Source organism: Vigna angularis, chromosome 6, assembly GCF_016808095.1.
Source record: "Vigna angularis cultivar LongXiaoDou No.4 chromosome 6, ASM1680809v1, whole genome shotgun sequence".
Taxonomy (NCBI): domain Eukaryota; kingdom Viridiplantae; phylum Streptophyta; class Magnoliopsida; order Fabales; family Fabaceae; genus Vigna; species Vigna angularis.
The window spans coordinates 36,594,939-36,615,659 of NC_068975.1; the positions used below are offsets into that span (position 1 = coordinate 36,594,939).

A 20,721-nucleotide genomic window follows, 5' to 3' on the forward strand; every position below is an offset into this window, starting at 1 on the left:
TCCTCTGGTGGGCTAAAATGGAATTGTGATCTGTGAGAGAGGTCAGAAAGTCAAAAGCAAAGCTTGAGAGTACCATCACAACATCATGGGTAACTGGTGGTGGAGGAGCAAAGGAATAACCTTTTTGTTGTCCCTTTTACCTTTGTTTAAATACCTTGATTTCTCCGTCTTTCTTGGAGACAATCCAACCAACTTCACCCACCAACTACTATTTTAATTCCCAACAGAAAAATGCCTTTTTTATTCACACTTCCACCTTCATTTCAGTTTCATTTCAGTAATGGCAGTTCCTGCATCCTTCTCTCTTTCCTCTGATCCCTTTGCTTCCAAATCTGCCACATCAACGGTATTTATTGCTCTGTACTCACATCTCATGTGTTTTATCTCTTACGTGCCCATTTTGTTATTCTGCTTGTGAATTGTGAATAAACTGATCATTATAGCTAAGCAGATCTTTGGTTGCGCCGCGCCGAAAAAGGGGAACTTTGACCATACCCATTTCACTTTCTTCACTGCATTTAGGTCAGTGCCCATCTTCCTCTGCTTCAATCGTGCTCGGTTCTCTTACTTTCTAGTCTTGTGTTGATTTTCATGTCTTGGGTGTTCGTTCCTAGCTAGTGTAATTAGCTGAAACTTGCAAGATTCAATCTTTACTTCGTTTTCAAGTTTCATAGTAGATTTGTAAATGCTATTCTAGCAAAGATAAATGAAAATGGTTATAAACTTTGCATATCCCCTAAACGTTGAGTGGAAAACGAATTTAATGGATGAAACTGAGGATTCTCCGTTCTGATCCCTAGCTGATTTAGGTTACAGAATTGCAGATTCCTTGTGCTGAATTGCCTGTTTGATAACTTTAAATCTGTTTGTACACAATCTATTAATGAGTATGCAGATCTAATTTTCCTGCCGTGTATTCAGTATGTTCGGGCCCTAATTCTAATATTTGTTTGAATAGATTACAGCTTTTGCAGCTATTTCTTAGAAGTAAAAGCAATTAACTAATTCATGAAGTCTTCCTTTTCTTTTTACGTGCATTTTATATGATGCTCTAATGTTTGCAGGAGAAATCAAGGTTACACTTTAAAGGCTTCAATGGGGCCTCCGGGATTTACAGAGAAACTTAATAACAAAAAGCTAAATACTTTAGTTGATGCTGAAGATGGGTGTGATATATTTAATGACCTGAAAGACAGGTTTCTAAATTTTAAAAAGAATAAATACTTGTAAGCTTCAGAAAGCCCTTATTTGAAGTGTTCATTTTTTATGCCTAGTTTAGGGAGAAGCTTATATATACTGTTTATGGCAGGAAAGATATTGACCACTTTGAAAATCTTGCGAAGGTTCAAACACCAAAGGTAATTGACCTCTGTCTTCTGTCTTCTATTTTACCTACCCATCCTTTCGGTCAAGTCTTTGGTTGTTTATTAATTTATCATTTATGGTTTGTTTCTTATTCCATTCAGTTCATATCAAGTTGTCTACTGAAGCATTTACAAATAAGCCTTCTTTACTAACAATTGCCAGAACAGTTCATGGTTATTGCTTGTGCAGATTCTAGGGTATGCCCCTCTACTGTCCTGGGATTTCAACCAGGAGAAGCATTCATGATTCGCAATATTGCTAATTTGGTTCCTACCTTTGAGGTACAAGTCTCACTGCAATTGATTTGGCTGCCTGTCTTGACCATATTATTATCATTGCTAAAGTTTGAACGAAATAGATACCCTTCCTCTAATTCCTTTTTCCCGGTGCAGAGTGGACCCTCAGAAACAAATGCCGCACTGGAATTTGCTGTGAACTCCCTTCTGGTAAGCATTTTTTTTTACTTAAAAGGTGTAAGGCAAGATTTATCCTCATCATTTGAAACTTCTAATGCTTTTGTTACTTTATCTATCATCTATTTAATTATTCTCTGTTTCTTCCGGCAGATTGTGTAGTTTTTTGAAGTTCAAAATGACTTTTGTTAAATACTGACTGATTTTATGATAACTATAACTTTTATGGAGAGATTGATTTTTAATATTAAGTTTCAGAAATGAGGCTGAAGGAATGAGTTTTTTTGTCTTATTTGTTTATAGCAGCGATGCTAAGTTGACTGCAAAATACTTGATTGAAATTGGGAGCAACCGAAGTCAACCTTTATAATAACATCTCATAAGACATGGCTTGCAAGAAATATCTGTGGAATACTTGATTGCACAAGATTCTAATAACTTTCTAAATTTCTGGTCCGAAAGCTCTAACATTTGTTCTTTCATTCATTGCAGGTTGAGAACATCTTAGTCATTGGCCACAGCTGCTGTGGCGGTATACGTGCCCTGATGAGTATGGAAGATGATGATGTTGAAAAAAGGTACTTAATTGTATATTTTGGTTGTCCTTATGCTTTTTTGAATGAAATGTGACATACATTTCTAAATTGAAAATATATTTTTCTACTTGTAGTTTTATAAAAAGTTGGGTCATTGGTGGGAAGAAGGCAAGAACAAAAGCCAAGGCTGCTGCTTCTAACCTCAGCTTTGATGAGCAGTGCACGCATTGTGAGAAGGTGATATATATTTTTGTTCTTAGATTTGATGTGTGTGTTTGCGTTATGTTTTCTGTTGCTTTTTCATTCTGTTAATCTTTCTCCCCAGTTTTGGATTTTTGTATCTAAAAATACTTGATTGATTGTAATGGATAATTGGGGATTGGGAACTAGGAAGCGAATGTTGACTCCTGTATTGGCTTCCAATGCATTGTAGAAATGAAATCAGTCAAAAAGAAAAGATGCCTCGATGAATCACTCTGCCCTATTTTCTGACAGTCCTAACTCCTTAACTGAAGTTCATGTTGAGAAACCAAACACCTTATTTATGTTGCCCTTGTAAAAATAGGATCTGCATCTTTAGGAACAAAAGTGTATTTCTTTGAGTTTTGTCTTGTGGTCTTCATTGAATGTCCCCACCCCATTGCTATCATTGGTACGATCTAAGTACTAGGAGTCATGCAAAATGTTGAATACTTTCAAGTTTAAGGCTTTAAATGTTCATCTTATGCAGGAATCAATCAACCATTCCTTGTTAAACCTACTTACTTACCCCTGGATAGAAGAAAAGGTGGCGAATAAAGAACTCTCTATTCATGGTGGTTACTACAACTTCATTGACTGTTCATTTGAGAAATGGACACTTGATTACCGGGGAACTAAATTAGAGGAAAATGGAAGAATTGCTGCCAAAAACAAAATATTTTGGTGTTGAAGTTTGCCCTTTAGTTTTCCTCAAATTGCATTTTCGAAATTTGCTAGAATTTTAAGAAGCATAGGCCGAATTATGTATTTTGTAGTATTTATTAGATAGATAAATGGATTGGTTTGAATAAAGCCCTACCATGTCAGTGTGTCTATTGTATGCTTTAGTGCAATGAACTCTGGGTCTGATGAAAGCTATGTTATTTGATTCTCTTATTTCCTTTGGGTTGTATGCTTTAGTGCAATGAACATCTTGGGCTTGAAGCTAAACCTTCCATTGTCTGCTTTAGTGTTTCTTGCATTTCTATAAAAGAAATACCTTTAACATATTCTTATCTACTCTAAAGTTACAAACAATCATGTTCTTATTTAACATGATAACGAAGAAATGAATAAAGAAGGAAGAAGTTTATAATGACCTTTACTTATCTTTTGGAAATAACATTTCAAAATGCTTTTGAATTCTTTTTTAAAGATGTTATTTTATAACGATAAATATATAGGTTATTCTCCACTGAGTTATATGAAATAGTTTAATATTTATTCTGGATTATATATTTTATATTCTTCATTCCATAATTAAATTTTATAGATTATTTTTGGAATACACGTAAAGGTGAAAAAATTCTGAGTGGTTACTTTATCTTTTCAATGTAGTGGAGAAGTACAGGAATCAATTATAGGAGTGCAGGACATAAATGACTTGTGTTTCATTGCATGTTTGTGCAAGCCTTATGAGATAGTGGCATAGCCCAGGACCAGCTGAAGAATATGATAGACAAAACCTAATCACAGCTAGAAAGTTAGAGTTAATTTTCGTATAATTGATGTAGATTATATAAATCTAAAATAAAAAGACATTTAAATGACATTTTATATCAAATTTTATTTTATTTCATTGATACAACGATATTATTGGCAATTTACAATTTAGTTCTTTTGAATTAATTTTAAACTATTATAGTTTTTATTTATAGATTAATGATTTTAATTACATTTTTTTCGTTTAAATTAATATACTCGTTTCATATTGTATGTTTTACTATTAATCTTATCCAATATTCAAAAGAAAAAGTAAACTTCACAATTTCATTATATGTTGATTTGAGTAGTAGTTAAAATGTCTAAACTGTCATAAAATCTACCTTATTTGAAAAGGGGTAAAACACAAATAACACAAATTTATTAAGTATGAAAAGGAGAAATGAATAGTTATAAAAAAAATTAGAAACTAGACTTTTACAAGTTATTGAATAAACTCATTTACCAAATAATACTCTCCCCCATTCAAAATAATAAATTTTCTAACTTTTTATTTTTTTTCTGTTTTAAAATAATAGTTCCTTTAGCCTTTTTAAGCCATTTTAAATAAAAACAAAAATTCCAATGACATCCTATTATTTGTATTGAAAAGAGAGAGAATATTTTAAAAGAAGAAGATATTTTTGTTCAAGTTTGTATCTATTAAGTAATTCTTAAACGTTGATTATGATGTTAAAAGAATAATTTTGAAATAGAGAAAATACTATTTATTTATGAGGTCAAATAAGATTTTTCACCAATGAAAAAATTAGAAAGTAACTAAAATGAGTTTACCAAATACAATGGAAAACTGACACTAATGGTCAGAGCAATCACTGTGAATGATTTAATCAACCTTTGATGAAATTAGTGATTGGAACTTGGTTTCATGAAATTCATCAAGTTTGGTTGCTCAAAATAGGCTAAGAAACATAATAGCTTGCTTTTTGTAACTTTTACTATATCAGCTAGGCCTAAGAATTACCTTATTCTGTCTGACAGAAAAAAGATGTTACATGCAATGCCAATAAGACATGGTACACCAAACATAAATTCTTCAGGAAAGAAGTTAATTCATTGCATTTCTTCCTCATTCTTAGCTTTTTTATTTATTTTAAACCATAAAATAATGTCACATCTTATTGATTGGGATTAGCTGATTGGCTGTTTTTGCCTGTTACATGATTCTTTAATAATTCTGTTATCATTGTAGCTTTTAGAACATGGATGTGTCCACTGTCTACACATCAGCACATGAAAATGTTTGGCATCTGATATAGACATTCATGTTGGACATAGTTGTATAATCTACTACATTTTGTCACTTTTCTTGTTGTAAATACATAACATATAGTCATTTGATGCAACGGTGTCATGTGCTTCAAAAGGGTGGCCAACGCAGAAATTTTGCTATTTCATGGCATGAAAGAAGACCATGTTCATAGCGGGAATTTTTTCTTCTGGTGTTTCAATTGAGTTTCTTGATCTGATGAAACAGAGTGATGAAAAAGCCTTACAAAGACAATTTCCAGTACATGAATTTTATAACTTATCTTAATTGTCATGTGTGAAAACTGCAAACTCTATTAGAAAAAGGTAATTTTGCATATGGTATCAATGGTGTTATACTTACTACCCAAGGATCTTTTTATTATGCTTTGTTGAAAATAGGAGTAACTGCTACCTAGTGTTGAGAATCCAAGTGCGAGTCTAAATCTCACATTGAATAGAAATAAGAAAGTAAAGCAGTATATAAAAAGTGAAAAACCCATTAATCTATTAACTTAAAGGTTTTGGATAGAAAGTTATGTCAATCTCTTATATTGGGATTGTGTCTCCAGGTAATCAATGAAAACATATTTTCTGCTTGTAAAAGATGGCATTTTCCAGTTTCTAATCGTAGGAAGGGTCAACATAAGTATAGGTTTTCACAATGATATTGTTCGTTTTAGATTAAGTTATCATGGATTTGCTTTTAATATCATTTCAAAAAACTTCTTACTAATTGAGGTATCTTATGTGTATATAAACTCATGTCCATTTATTGTTTTATCCTATACAATTTGTATCCTAACACTAACCTATTCAACAAGGTCTGCAGAGGCAATTATTCTACTATAATCAACATCCTATTGTTAAAAAATGCTAGCTTTTCAAAACATGATTCAACCACTTCTAACCCCAAACCTACTGAGGTTGATCTGCAACTACTATCTGTAAAAAGCCATAAGTGCCTAAGATTCTGAAAATCCAAATCCCCCCCAGCCACTCTCTCCTTAAACTAGTACTTTGTTCATTATTATATCAAGTTTTCAATCTTCCAGTCCAATAAATTTTTGAAATTCTGCACACTATGGTTATGAATGCCAAAAATTCTTCCAATACAGCCAAATTGAGTTACGGGTTTTTAACTCCATCTATTTGTATTCACTTCACATAGGTAAGAGCTGAGCTGTAGGATTTGTTCTTTATTTATACACCATACAAAAATTATCAAAGCATTCATGGCCATATTGCATTTATCTACAATATTTAAAACTAAAGAACAGTTGAGGCTCTAGATGCATGCAGGACATTGTATTATCAGCATTTCAATCAAAACCCTTATGTAATTTCATCCTCCCAAGCAGAGGACACCTTCTCTACAGGAAGGTGACCAATACTATTCATTCTTGTTGAGATTTCAAGTGAGTCCAAGTCTCACATTAGATAGAAATGAAAAAGTAGAACACTGTATAAAGGTGAAAGACCCATTAACATATTGTCTTAAGGTTTTGGATAGAGAGTGATATCAATCCCTTGTATGGTTGGACTCAGATATAATTGGTGTTTGTGTCTTCCTTATTTGGTTTCAGTGTCACCTCTGCAAATTGCACATGTCTTTTACTAATACAACCTGTGCATCATAATTAGCTAGGTACTGTAAGACAAGAATTTTTAGTACTCAAGATTGTTACTTTCATTGAAATATTTTATTTGATCCTGACATAGTTAATCATTAAAGATGGAAATCAAATCTTCAAATTCTGGCATACTATAAGTAATAGCAGCTGCGCTATATGAACTATTTTTACATCTGTTTCAGTAGTTTCTTGAAATAATTACATGTGTTACATCACGTATATGAAAAGTAAATAAATCAGGCTAAGGAATCTAGCTGTAAGCAGCAGAGAAGAACCGGAGAGTGAAGTGCATGTGGCTCAATCTGTGTATAGAATACTATCATGATAAGTTGAACAAAAGCCACAAGTTATCCATAATGAGACAACTTACATTACTATGTTGTTTTGGTTTATTACATGTGCCAGCCTCATTGTTTGGATTCGACCCCTCCAATATGACAAAATGTTACATTTTATCGTCTCGTAAAAGAAAGGCTGGAGCCAACTAGTTCTTATCTCAATACCTTCTGGCCCAAACCTTTAGGGCTCAAGTTTTTTGTTGTCTGGTAAACTTCATTCTCCACCATAACTTTTCTTCCCCTCCTCCACTGAAATGCCACCACAACATTATTATTATTATTATCGAAACTATGAAATAGGTATGATTACTTTAGACATCACATTGGCACTGCATGCTTTTGTGTTAAATTGCATGCATGTACCCGCGAATGCTGGTTTAGTACACAGCGACGGCCTTTCAGATTATCACCAGCACATCCAAATTATTTTCGTTAACCAAAAAAAGTTGCTTTTTTCTGGTTGACTATAGCATTTTGTATAATGTTTCACAATAAAAAAGAATATCTCTTAACAACGCAGAATGAAAAACATCTGCCTAAAAATTGTCTTATTAATGTTGAGAAAAAAGCTCTACATAACATCGACCTCAAAGAATAATCCTGTCAACGTTGCTAATCAAAACCTGATGAAGTAAAAGAAAAAGGAAGTTTACCTACATGTATTTGGTTATGTTTGTCATTAAAATTGTTAGAAGTTCGACATCGACCAGAGTTAAAGGTCAATTTAGAGTATAAAAGTGAGTATAAACTTCACTTTATAAGTCAGTTTTATGAATTGAGTTAGGCTTAAAGTTTACCTCTTAACATGATATCAGAGCTATGGTTAGAATCTATCCTAGCGATATTTGTTGTTTGTTAGACATATTATTCCACTCCTATCGAATTAGAAGTCCCACGTCGACTAGAAATAAAGCAAATTTAAAGTATACAAAACAAAGTGTAATTGTTTATTCTGCTACATACGGTCCTCTCAAAAAATAAGTTACTGTCATAAAATTAGCATCGTCAATCATGCACTGACGTTGAAATATTGTAAAGTGTCTTGTGTCATTGACATTATGTGTATGTTCAGATTCACATCAGAACATAATTTAAGTTGATGTTTATATGATTAATTTGTGAGGCCAAAATTAATATTTTGATAGGTATAAAAGAATTTATACTTAGTTATTTAACTGTTAACATCAATGCTAATACACGCAATAATGGCTACCATGTGCAGCTGCATTGATTCTCATCTATAAAAGGCCACCGAGAGACCACTAGGACCTCAAGCTTACCAAAGGCAATTTGTTTGCAGAGAGAATTGATAAAAAAAGGTGTTGTGATTTGGTAGCTGGAACAATGGGTTGTAGCAGTTTCTCAACGATTTTAACCGTTCTGGTTCTCACATTTTCGTCCATGATGATTGACTCAAGGGTTGCAGAGGCACGCGTGGTGCCAAAATCAGACCTTCCATTGGTTTCCAAAGTTGGGTTACCAGTGCCACTCCCAGATTTGCCTGTCACTCCGACCTTGCCAGTCCCAGAATTGCCTGTCCCTGTTCCTGCTCTGGGGGTGCCAGTTCCTAAATTGCCAGTTCCTTCTCTGCCGGTGCCAGTTTCTGCCGTGCAACTTCCTGCCTTGCCAATTCCCAAGCTAACGGTTGAAGGCCTGAAATTAATCCCATGAGCACTTACACTTCCTGAAATCTATCACTCACTACTACTACTGCTTTTGCTCTGCTCACTTCCATTGTTACTCATTCACTGTACTGTTTATATTTTGTTCTTTTTGTTCCGTTCCGGTTTAAATTCTACTTTATGTGTCATTCAATAATGTAATCTTCAGTTTATATGTTGTTTCAGTCAGTTTTTATATATGTTGTGTCAATTTCTAACTAAAGCACACAGAATTAAACTCTGGATGACATAGACTACTGCAAAGACCAGTCCCACTGACGTTGCCAAGTAAACCTCAAACCTCATTAACGACAGCATATGTATGAAAAATAACCTCGAATTATGATGATGATGATATTGATACAAAAGTAACTTTAATACTCAACGATTCATCAGAATGATTGTCATCGATAATCCAAAAAAAAAACTAAACTTGATCACGTAAATAAAAAACTATCACTACTGACTCTAGATGAACAAAACTTGTGATAATTATAAGTTAAAAAATAAAATCAAGTTTGTTGAGAATCTGATTTCACTCTCTACTTTAACTTTATTTTTTCATTTTTATCCAAAATTTTTTCTAAGAGAAACATTCCTTTGGTTAAGTCATCACAGATTTGTTTGTAGTACTACTCCAAAAGACCTCTTATCAAGGAAGTATCTTATGTGTATATAAACTTATATCCATATCTTGTTTTATTCTATGTAAGACTTTGTTTGTATCACTGGTTTCCTACCTTTCCTATAATGAAAGTCTTTTTTTTTCTATCCTCGAGTACACCATGATGTGCAAACCCATGATTATTGTCAGATTTCATCTAGTTGTCTCTTATTGGCTAAGCTTTATTTTGGAAAGACGAACCCAACAAAGTTGATAATGTTTCAATGTATATTATTTTATGAAAAATATGAAGGAAAAGAAATTCACCAAGTAGATAAAGTCAAAGTTGATAATGTTTCAATGTATATTATTTTATGAAAAATATGAAGGAAAAGAAATTCACCAAGTAGATAAAGTTAATTTTGCATTTATTTATATATGTGCTAATTTAATTGTACTTTTAGTTAATATATGATCTATAACATATAAAAATTTCTTTTAATAATTATAATATAAATAATAAAATTTAAGTTTTAACTCAACGTGATATAACTACTTTACTAAGGTGTTGAACATTATTAATTAAAAATAAGTCAAACACATGCACACATATAATTAGATCTTATTAGACTGCATTACTTAGCAGCATATATATATATATATATATATATATATATATATATATATATATATATATATATATATATATATATATATATATATATATATATATATATATATATATATATATATATATATAACATATATAAATATTATATGATTATTAAAAAATCCTTTAAAACTCCGCGATCATCACTATTATAAATTAAAACTTAAATAAATAATATGAAATTGGTGTGTATAATTTTAATAATATACATCCATCAACACACTTTTACACCACAAAAATAAAACTGAAAGCAGGACCAGTTATACTGTGTGAAAGTTCGAATATTCCCTCGTGAAAAAGAATCCGTGATCGTCAGATTGAATGGTCGGAATGTTAAAAACATTCACATTACAAATAATGTTTTTAATAGTAAAATATTAAAATAAGACATTTAATAACAATATAAATTATATTATTCAATAAAAAAACAATAAAACTAGTTGTGAAGTAGGAGTAAAAAATATGAGGGAGGGACAATGAATCATCACCCTATAAATAATTTCACACTTTATTATTTTCACTCTCTTTATCGTTTTTTTTCATTTTTTTCACCTTTTCGCATAATACCATTCTAATAAAGACTTAATTTTAATAATTAAGAAGCTATAATATAATTAAACATGCTAGTATCTGTAGTTAGGAAATGTAGGTTATCAGAAGTTGAATTAGAGAAATTATATATATATGTATATATGTATAGATATCACTGTACAAAGGATAAAAATATAAAAGAAAAAAGAACAGATCAATCGAGAAAAGGAAGAAAACAAGAGTCTGGCTTTTCAAAATATAAGAGTTGATTTCAACGTTGGACTACTTACCACATTTTAAAACCGAACAACTCTTATATTTCACAACAACCTCAGAAAAAACAAAGTTGGATGTCCTACTTCTGAATCCCATGCTTTACAAGCCAACCACTACCAGGTAGTCCAACAACATATTCAGACGTGGCTACGTAAGGTTAGCAAACATGGAGTCATGAATTTTGTATAAAAGGCCAACCTGAAAATGAACACAACTCACAAAAGCTCAAAGCAAAAGTTCCCTCAAGAGTAATCAAGAAAGCAAGATCATTATATAAGTGTTCCGCCATGGCCTCCTATTCCAGTTGCTTCATCTTTGCGTTTTTCATTGCTATGTCCTTCTCAAGCATGGATATTGGGCTAGCAGCTCGTCATCTCCTGCAAACAACAACGCCAAATTTACCAGGCATTCCCTCTTTGACTAACCCAACATTGCCACCTTTGCCTTCATTTCCAACATTGCCTCAGCCTCAGGCCACTGTTCCACCTCTGCCTACAATCCCATCTCTGCCACAACCATCTCTTCCTACCGTTCCAAAAATCCCACAGCTCACTCTTCCGCCACTTCCTGCCACTTCGCTTCCGAACATCCCTTCCTCATTCCCTTCTCTCTCTCCACCACCTTCACCTTCCACTCCTTGAATGAACCTACTTTTCGTCTTTGGAGTTTGCTTCTCATCATTCATCCATGATTATGTTATACGTTGTTTGTTCTCTTATTGTTCGGGACTTTTCATTTTGCTTTGTTCTTTCGTCTTATTGCATGCATACGATTGCTGTTTTGTCTTCCCTCTCTTTATACTTCTTGTACTTGAATATCATCTGTTGTTATAGGATACATACACGTTATGATAAATAATAGTTCATTGGTTTCTCAGCTCCCTATTCACTTCTTTCTATTCAAAATATCTAACATAATAATCTCGATATTCCTAGTTTAATAAAATAATGTTAAAATAGCTATTTCCTCAGGACTTCACTATATATAAATGAAAAAAAATAAAATAAAGTTTAGTATATTGGCTCAAAATATATCCAAATAATAATTAATTTCATCTTATTTATTAAAATATTTTAAAATATTCTTCCTTTAACTTATATTTTATCGTAAAATACTCTCTCTCTCTCTCATAAAGTATAATTTAAGAGAATTGTTATTTTAAAATAAGATCAGTAAAATTAAATTATATATATTGATTAATTATGTTAACTAAAGTCAGATTTTTAACTTATATTCGAGACTTGAAACAAGTAGTTTACACCTTTTTTATTACTACAATTAAGCTTATATTATTTCTTTATATAGAACTTTTGAATCTTTAATGTTTACGAAAACAAGTAGACATTATTAATTAGGAAGAACTTATAAGATGCGTAATTTGAGAATTTAAAGGATGTATCAGTTCTTCTTATCGTGTTATCACACGGAAAGATTTATTGAATAACTCTGATAGCAACCTTACGAAATCTCAAAAAATATCACTCATATATCTTTCGTCTTTCGTAAATAGACAAACATTTTCTGAAAGTAAGGACATATATATTTACCAAAAGCAGGACTGAAGACACGTGATTTAAATAAATATAGGAATTAAAAATATTTTTTTATGAAGAATGTTAATATTATGAAAAAATCCTCATTCATATGGACTTTTTTCAAGATTTACTTTCAATTAGTAGTAATTATTGGGTTTGCATAGACAGATTTGGATTGGATTTAGTGATAACTAACATGTGCAACAGGATGAAGTTCGTCGTCTATAAAAGGGCACTACCACCTCAAGCAGAAACCATTGATTATCCAACAATGGGTCGTAGCAGTTTGTTTATCCTTTTCCCTCTTCTGCTTCTAATAATAATAATATCTTAGTATTAGACAAGAAGTATGAAATCCAAGAGAAACAATAACTCAAAATATTAATGTAATTACAATATTTTGGATCAAATCCATTTTATTATCTCCACATAATCATAGTCACAACCTTTCATATTAAAAAAGATATAATTGTAAAACAAAATTACTAGTACATAATCCATTTCAAGTCTCTTCCCTTTTATGTATCTTAAGACAACTTATATGCTGGTATTTATTCTTTAACTGTGAAAAGTATATTAAATAAACGTGTAAAGTAAACTTGGATTTCAGAAAATGTTAAAGATAAAAAGTCATTACTCTTTCATATAATATTAAATTTGATTAATTAGTTATAAATTAAAACATATATAATTTAGATGCACCAACTAATCTCCTCTCAATTAAAAGGTTTCTTTTTTAGATATACAAATTTAATGGGCGTTGTACAATTTTAAAAATGGAAATACAAATTTAAACGGTTGAAAAATGCAATTAAGATGATATGCAATTTAGACGTGTTCTAATAGAAATTGTACATCCAAAAGATAATGTGTGTATAAATAGTTATTTGAAGTGAGTGTGATTAAAAACGGAAAGCAGTGGTGCAGGGATAGAGAAAAAAGAAAAATAATGTGAAATGTATTATGCACGAATAGACACTTTTAGGTTAGTGTTTAAGAATCCGGAATGGAGAATTATTCACACTTTGTGATCATCTTTCATTTCTTGGTTTTTTGGTGATAGAGTTGGATATAAATCTCACTTTTGTGTTTATAGTAACCTGACTTGTAAAATAAAAACTAAGTAATTTGTTTATTATCCGTGTAGGTATTCATTTTTAAAAAATTCATAAATATTTTAAAATTCGTAGATATTTGTAAATATTAAAAAATATATTTTTTATATATTTTTAAAATAAAATTTAAATAAAATTATAAAAATATATAAAATTTAATATAAATTAAAATTTTAATTTTAATTAAATTTAATCTAATAAAATATAAATTAATTTTATTTTAAATTTAATTAAATAATATATAAATTAAAACATTATTTTTATTTTGTGCGGGTAACAGGCACTCATGGATGGGATAATATATATCTCATGACGTTTATAAATGGGTATTAAAATATTTGCTATTCACAATCTGCGAGTAATAAATACTTTAGTAGTGCTGTCAAAACGGGCCACCCGGTCTAACCCGGCCCGGCCCACCACAGGTTAGAAAAAATTCGAATCTAGTCCAGTCTATCTTAAACAAGTTGCCTCAGCTCACTTAATTACAAGTTTGTTTTTAAACTAAAAAAAATTACAATTCTTTTGTAATTCAAATTTAAATAATTTCACTCTAAAATGTATTAAACTCGAGAGACAATTCAAAATAAAAAATTTAACCTCAAATGTAATTCAAAAGCAAATCCAACAAGCGAATAAATAAGTTTATAATATTGATAATTTTTGTGGTACTTATCCATTTACAAGACAGCTAAATTTATAATATCTTGTTTTATTGAAACATCTTTTTCTTTATTCACAATTACAATACAATAAAAAAATGTTAACTAACAATATTGAAACATAAAATAATAAATAATTAAATTAAACCATGTGGATTGGTGAGCCGAGTTGAAAATTGGTTCGTATAAACAAATTTCAATTTTTTTCAAACTCAATTCGACCCGAACTGGTGGACAGAATTAACCTGTGGGTTGTAATCTATTTTGACAGTAGTATATGCAGGTACCAACTATTCATCAATCACATATTTTACCTGGGTACAAATTTTTTTGCAATTATATGGTAGTCAACGGGATATTTTAGGTGATGAATCAAAACATTAGCTGAAGCTAACAAAGTTAGATGAAACAACTTTTGGGTTTTTCCCGGAATTCCCAGTTCGGTTATTGTTAGATAGAAACACTGCTAAAATTATTATAAAAAAGATACACTTTTGTTGTTGGATTTCCTTGTTTCAACAAATGTAGTTTGTCATCCTACATGTTTGAATATTAATAGTGAATCATCTTTATAGTAAAATGTTTTATTCAAATATACGAGAAGGTGAACTAACATAAACGAATGCTAAGGCTGGATTAACTTCCTCTCTTAACCTATATAAGAGCAAGCACCATCCTTCTACCTCATACAATCTCAAGCAAATACATACCAATTTCATATTTTGCAATTCAGCTATGGCCTCCAGCAAATCATTGATCACAGCTTTTGTTCTTGCTCTGACCTTCTCAAGCATGAGCATGAGCCTAGCAGCTCGCCATCTTTTGCAGACAACTGCACCAAATTTTCCAAGCATTCCTTCTTTGCCTAAATCAACATTGCCTCCTTTGCCATCACTTCCACAGTTCAACCTTCCTCCAATGAATTCATTGCCCTCATTTCCCACCTTCACATTTCCAACTACCATGCCCTCCATCCCATTCCTCTCCCCACCACCTTCCACCTCCTCTCCTTGAAATATTTACTTTATGTCACGCCTCATATATCCCCTGTTTGTTGTCTTTTCAGTTTATGAATTTCTTGTTCTTTCTTGTACTCTTTCTTGTTACTGATTACACAGTTATACAATTATCATGTCTTTCACTTTTGAAATCTTCCAGCAGCATGTAACGAGTATAAGTAAAGAAAGAAATCAAGAAAAACAAGTTATAACAGCAATATATTGTTTTCGCTGATTCTCAGAACATGAATAAAGCGATTTGTTAAGGCTTGTAAATCGCTGTCGTAAATATTTATCTGCGCTCCACTGAAATCACCAGTAGATTAATATTTGACAAAACAAAATTCAGAGTAATCCTAAAAAGCAATAAAAATTGGTGCAATGTTGGACAATAAGCATTTCTGCAAATAATCGATCTTGGAAATATTGTCTGCGCGTATACCAATATTCAACATGGAGAAGAAGATCTTTAACAGCAAGATAGAACAGCATTAAAATGAACTGGTTAGTTTTTGCATCTATATACGAGAAAGTACTAACTAGTTGCACGTAATGCACCCACAATATCACCATCAAGAATCTATATCATAAATTTCAAGATAATTATGATATCATAATTAGAATAGACTTTAAATAGATAAGAAGTATTTCGTAACTCAATTTTACAAAATCTGTAAGATGAAATTTGTATCTTTTTATATTCTATAAACTTGTTTTACACTTCTCTTACTTTTCTTCTTTTGTGACTTAACGTTGAATTCAGTAGAAAAGATACAGCACCAACATTGCATGATTTGGGAAATTCTCCTGCTGGAATTATTTTCCCTCCATTTCCCTCACCCTTCATTCGCACTCTTCGGCCTTTCTCACCACTACCTCCCACAACTATAGCATTATAGCACGTACATGCTCCGACCAGATACATATATGTAGTGATGCTGATGTTGTATTGCGTATATGCACGAAAATAAAAATTAAAGCACTACCTTCCCCAGTGTCATGTTTATTTACTACTTTTCTGTCATGATTGGGTTGAATATGCTCTGTATTACTTTGTCATATGGCATAATATGGCCATTCCTTGTGAGCCTTTTCTAAAAGTTGCTTTGGAAACTAAGAATAATTACAACTCTTAAATATTCCATATTTTGAAATTTTATGATAAACATGATAATTTTGTCTTTTAAATGACACATTGGAAAAATGAAGTAAGAACGTGTATTTAAATTATTCTTAAATAATATGAAACTATTTAATATATTGGAACAAACCTCAGTTTAGATTTAAAGAAAAATAAAATTCCATCTTTGTAACCACTTTTTTATTCTCTCGTCCAGAGTTCATCCTTAAAACTATTGAAATTCAGAATTTTTATCAACAATTTTATCCTTAAAAATAAGAAGAAAAAAATATTTAAATTAATAATGACATCGATTCCTAAAAGATAAAAACCTATTGAATCTATCAAAACCGTTCTAATTACACGAAATTTGAAGACACTATAAAACTGCCTTCTAATATATATACGTATCTCAGTTTAGCTTTTGTTCTAAAGTATGTTTGGTTAAAGGATACCTTTTTCTTTACTTGATTGATATAATACGGTCTTTAAGAGTTAAATAAGAGAATGCAATATGAATTTTTCGTTTTATTTTGTGAGAAGATGTAAGTTTAAATTGAAACTTTGCATCAGTATTCAGTGCTATAAAAATGAAAATAGTGGAAAAGGTTGTTTTAAAAAATTACGAAAATAAAGTCCTTTTACATGGTGGTGATATGGACTTGGTCAAAGCCTAAAAATGGTAGTGTGACTCGGAATGTCTAAAGCGTGAGTGTGTGAGATGTAGGTGACGTTTGGCAGCTGAAATGAACTGTGTTAGATGAGCCAACTCAACTCAATTCAACTCTGCTATTTCCCCTTTTCCAACCCCTAAATACGTATGAGTTGGTCATCCTACGTTTGACATATTGGGAGCTATAACTTAATATCACCCAACCACCTTATCAGTCCAACATAATAAAATTATTATCTATTCAAATAAAAGAGGAAGGTGAACAAACAAAAGCATTCTTAGGCTCTATTTTCTTCTCCAAACAAAGTTCAGCTGAAACCATAGCAAGCCCTATATATATCCTTCAGCCTTTCATATAATCTCAAACAAAATACATACCATTTTCGTACATAGCAATATCTCTTCTTCATTATTGCACTCCAGACAACTATGGCCTCCACCAAATCATTCATCTCAGTTTTTCTTCTTGCTCTGACCTTCTCAGGCATGATGAGCATGAGCCTAGCAGCTCGCCATCTTATGCAGACAAGTGCACCAACATTGCCAACATTGCCAACTATGCCTTCAATTCCAGCCCTTCCTCAGGGTAATGTTCCACCACTGCCCACTATCCCATCTTTGCCTACCACTTTGCCTCCACTTCCTACCAGCATCCCTAACATTCCAACAATTCCACAGCTCAACGTTCCTCCATTGCCCTCAATCCCAGCATTCACAATTCCAACTACTATGCCCTCCATCCCATTCCTCTCCCCACCACCTTCCACCTCCACCCCTTAAACTACCTTTCTTTTCTTCATCCTGGGCAAGCTACCGTCTCAGTCTGATTCGTAGCAGTGCCAAGTTGCATGCTTCCTATAGATATGGCCTGATTCCTTTTGTGTGAGAGCCTTGTGTGGTGTTTTCCTTTTACTTTTGTCGTATGGTGTGAAAAACTGTATTTCTTTTCAGTTTATGTGTGAGTTATCGCTATTGTTTCTACTTTTTCTTGTATTATTGATTACAGATTGCGAATGATTACAGCTATACAAATTATAATGTCTTATCCTTTAATTTAAACTCTTCCAACATCCTAATTAGATGTCTAACTAACGGCATTTATATTATTACTAAGTATTTCAATAGAGAAGAAAGGAAGAAAAACATCACATTATTTAGTTGATGGACAAAGGTAAAAATACAAATAATACACCGATATATACTTATGATTAAGCATAATGAAGGAGATGAGAAATAAAGTAACATATCAAGATGTTATTCATACAATGCATGAGATATAATACAATCACTGTTCTCTTCTTTAAACTCTTCTAATATTGAAGACAAAAATAGGAAATAAATATCCATCGTTTTCTTCTCCTGATACTCAAACTCTCAAACTATTCCTCCACTCTCGCCACGGAAACAAAATAGCTAAATGAAAGACAGAACACCAATAAAATGCACGATGTACATCTATAGGGAAGAACCCGATTTTTTTTTTCATAAATATGCTATAAGCAAAATCGCACAGGTAAATCTATCTGCACTTCATCCAACCCAAAATTTAAAAACACAAAACTAAAGAAATCACCCCAATTCTCTTGAAAAAATGCAGAGGCTTAAGCTATTGACTTCCAATTATTAGATACGAAAATTCACATCTCCACCACGGAAGCAAACTACTATAAACCTATGTTCTGGAAAGCATTCTGCATCCTCCGAACTACATTGAGTTTAAAGATGTTTCTGCAAAGTTACATTCAACTTCTTGAAAACTGAAGTCTTCAAATGCTATAAGCTGTGCATGTTGAACAATCTGTACATTCTATCCAATATAGAACCTTTTACTACTACTCGCTCTCTAACAAGAAGTCCCTCCCCTCCCCACAAACAACTCAGACATTCTCAAACAATCCTTAGAAATATCTCCATACCAATTTAACCCCAAGAAATTTTGTGCCATCAACATTGCCCAACATTGGGAATTCTCCTGTCCGCGTGATTTATCTTCATTCCCTCCAATAGCTGACTGGCCTGAGTATAGGTTGCCTTCACCCTTCATTCCCACACTTCCACCCTTCTCCACCAGTTCCTCCCACAATTACCAATCCTACATTAGGTAGTTCCATTATTAATTTGCTACAACGTATACATGCACCAGAGCAGATACATATAGCGTAGCTAATATTGCTTATGTGCAATTCTGCAGTAAAACAAAGGTTCACACCACAGCACTAGCTTTCAATTCCCACCATGTTTAGTTACTTAGTTTGCTGTACATTGATTGAGTGAACTATGCCAAGTAGCCCCATGTAATGGAGCATCGTAAAATAACATTTTTCCCATTTGCTTTCTAGTAAAATGTCTGTTCTGTTGCATTAATGTACTTATCTTTCCTCTACAATTTTGGTGCACAAGGGAAATATTTAATAAGGGTCAATCAACAATTCACATTCTCAATTAGTTCATTCAAACAATTCCGTGCGCATTGTACCATTAAGCATCCATAGCTAATCTAGATATACAAAAACATGGTTAACATTCGACTCCAAAGTATTGAAGATTCAGCCGGTATGATAAGCCTCAATCAAATTCTAGTTTCATCAAAAAGTCATACATAGAACCTTTCAATCAGCAAAACTGAATACATATCAGAGATAAAATTCAAAGTATATATCTTAGCTGGCTTCATATTTGGGGTCTGCTGTGACTAAGTGATAAGCTATAACCAAAGCAAAAATCAAGATGCCGAGAAAATTGGCAATGACTCCCAGGGCTTCATCATCAATCATATCTCTTACGTTCTAGATCTGGACAAGACAAACAATAAAATCAAATCAAATAATTAAGAAACACATCAAATGAATTGCTTCACAGTAATCAACGTAAAGGAATTGAAATCTCAGTCATATTATTCTGCGAACACGGTAAATAGAGAAATTTAAATAATTAAATAAATAAGAAATCGACCTTTTGTGAGGGGTTGAATGAGACTGTTTGATGGATCGCAATACGGTGAGGAACATGCACAGCCCCCGACTCTTTAAGAAGCAAGGGTGTGTGCGTTGACCTAGACTTTTTGGCCACATTCTAAACGCCGTCGTTTATATCAAAGATTTAACGCGCAAAACAAAAATGTGATGTGGCTGCTGGGATTCGAGCCCAGGTCTCCACGGCCACAACGTGGAATTCTTACCACTAAACTACAGCCACTTCATGTATGAAATTATTTGATTAATATGATAGTCTATGTAACACGCACAAAATGTTAATTTAGTCCTTCAAATTAACATGATTATTAAAAAGTTTCTTTCTATAAGAACAAATTTAATCAATTTTATGTTAGACTATTAAAGTTAATATTTATGCTTATGTACCATGTTATATAGCAATTTGTCGACATTGAAAAGTATACACTAATAGCAATTAAAACTTAAAGTTTTTTTTTTTTTATTTCTCATATTTTTCAATATTTGTTCTCGGTTAATCTTAACTTTTCTCTGATTTATTTTTATATTAAGTTCGTCCTTTAAAATTTAATACTTGTAACCGAGAGATGTGTAGAATTCTGACTTTAAAGTTCATCGAATTTGAGTTAATTGTTTTACATTGTTAGT

The 20,721-nt window shown here is 32.1% G+C and overlaps 5 protein-coding genes and 1 non-coding gene across 8 annotated transcripts; 4 read left to right on the forward strand and 2 right to left on the reverse strand.

The window, feature by feature from the left end:
* The first annotated feature begins 39 nt into the window (after positions 1-39).
* LOC108341118 (beta carbonic anhydrase 5, chloroplastic) lies at positions 40-4,098 on the forward strand. Of its 3 annotated transcripts, none has more exons than XM_017578760.2 (9): positions 40-346; positions 452-522; positions 1,065-1,226; positions 1,310-1,358; positions 1,533-1,646; positions 1,758-1,811; positions 2,271-2,356; positions 2,449-2,551; positions 3,893-4,098. In XM_017578760.2, exons 1-9 carry the CDS (start codon positions 281-283, stop codon positions 3,935-3,937), a joined length of 750 nt encoding a protein of 249 aa, XP_017434249.1. In that variant the 5' UTR covers positions 40-280; the 3' UTR covers positions 3,938-4,098. The 3 variants fall into 3 exon arrangements, with proteins under 3 accessions (XP_017434249.1, XP_017434248.1, XP_017434250.1); XM_017578759.2 differs by lacking the exon at positions 3,893-4,098 and adding an exon at positions 3,045-3,505 and having other exon boundaries at positions 51-346; XM_017578761.2 differs by lacking the exon at positions 3,893-4,098 and adding an exon at positions 3,045-3,505 and having other exon boundaries at positions 53-346; positions 444-522.
* A 4,441-nt stretch (positions 4,099-8,539) lies between these two features.
* Positions 8,540-9,136, forward strand: LOC108341714 (protein PELPK1). Its single transcript, XM_017579360.2, has one exon. It carries the CDS (start codon positions 8,622-8,624, stop codon positions 8,946-8,948), a length of 327 nt encoding a protein of 108 aa, XP_017434849.2. The 5' UTR covers positions 8,540-8,621; the 3' UTR covers positions 8,949-9,136.
* A 2,106-nt stretch (positions 9,137-11,242) lies between these two features.
* On the forward strand, positions 11,243-18,175 carry LOC108341715 (protein PELPK1). The gene is made up of 2 exons (XM_052879640.1): positions 11,243-11,657; positions 17,516-18,175. The coding sequence occupies exons 1-2, from the start codon at positions 11,307-11,309 to the stop codon at positions 17,900-17,902; spliced, it is 738 nt and encodes a 245-aa protein (XP_052735600.1). The 5' UTR covers positions 11,243-11,306; the 3' UTR covers positions 17,903-18,175.
* LOC128197361 (protein PELPK2-like) lies at positions 15,028-15,472 on the forward strand. Its single transcript, XM_052878943.1, has one exon. It carries the CDS (start codon positions 15,067-15,069, stop codon positions 15,343-15,345), a length of 279 nt encoding a protein of 92 aa, XP_052734903.1. The 5' UTR covers positions 15,028-15,066; the 3' UTR covers positions 15,346-15,472.
* Positions 18,176-19,551: 1,376 nt separating the features above from the next.
* On the reverse strand, positions 19,552-19,913 carry LOC108343379 (dolichyl-diphosphooligosaccharide--protein glycosyltransferase subunit 4A-like). The gene has a single exon (XM_017581630.2). The coding sequence runs from the start codon at positions 19,894-19,896 to the stop codon at positions 19,783-19,785; it is 114 nt and encodes a 37-aa protein (XP_017437119.1). The 5' UTR covers positions 19,897-19,913; the 3' UTR covers positions 19,552-19,782.
* A 332-nt stretch (positions 19,914-20,245) lies between these two features.
* Positions 20,246-20,317, reverse strand: TRNAH-GUG (transfer RNA histidin (anticodon GUG)). The gene has a single exon. It is a non-coding gene; the product is annotated as a tRNA-His (tRNA).
* Between the last annotated feature and the right edge of the window lie 404 nt (positions 20,318-20,721).

Coding starts and splice junctions, on each gene's coding strand:
- LOC108341714 (XM_017579360.2), top strand. CDS start 8,622: ATGGGTTGTAGCAGTTTCTCAACGATTTTAACCGTTCTGGTTCTCACA.
- LOC108343379 (XM_017581630.2), bottom strand. CDS start 19,896: ATGATTGATGATGAAGCCCTGGGAGTCATTGCCAATTTTCTCGGCATC.
- LOC108341715 (XM_052879640.1), top strand. CDS start 11,307: ATGGCCTCCTATTCCAGTTGCTTCATCTTTGCGTTTTTCATTGCTATG. Junction 11,658..17,515: donor CACCTTCACCTTCCACTCCT/TGAATGAACCTA, acceptor TTTCGTACATAG/CAATATCTCTTCTTCATTAT.
- LOC108341118 (XM_017578759.2), top strand. CDS start 281: ATGGCAGTTCCTGCATCCTTCTCTCTTTCCTCTGATCCCTTTGCTTCC. Junction 1,647..1,757: donor ATTTGGTTCCTACCTTTGAG/GTACAAGTCTCA, acceptor TTCCCGGTGCAG/AGTGGACCCTCAGAAACAAA. Junction 1,812..2,270: donor TTGCTGTGAACTCCCTTCTG/GTAAGCATTTTT, acceptor CATTCATTGCAG/GTTGAGAACATCTTAGTCAT.
- LOC128197361 (XM_052878943.1), top strand. CDS start 15,067: ATGGCCTCCAGCAAATCATTGATCACAGCTTTTGTTCTTGCTCTGACC.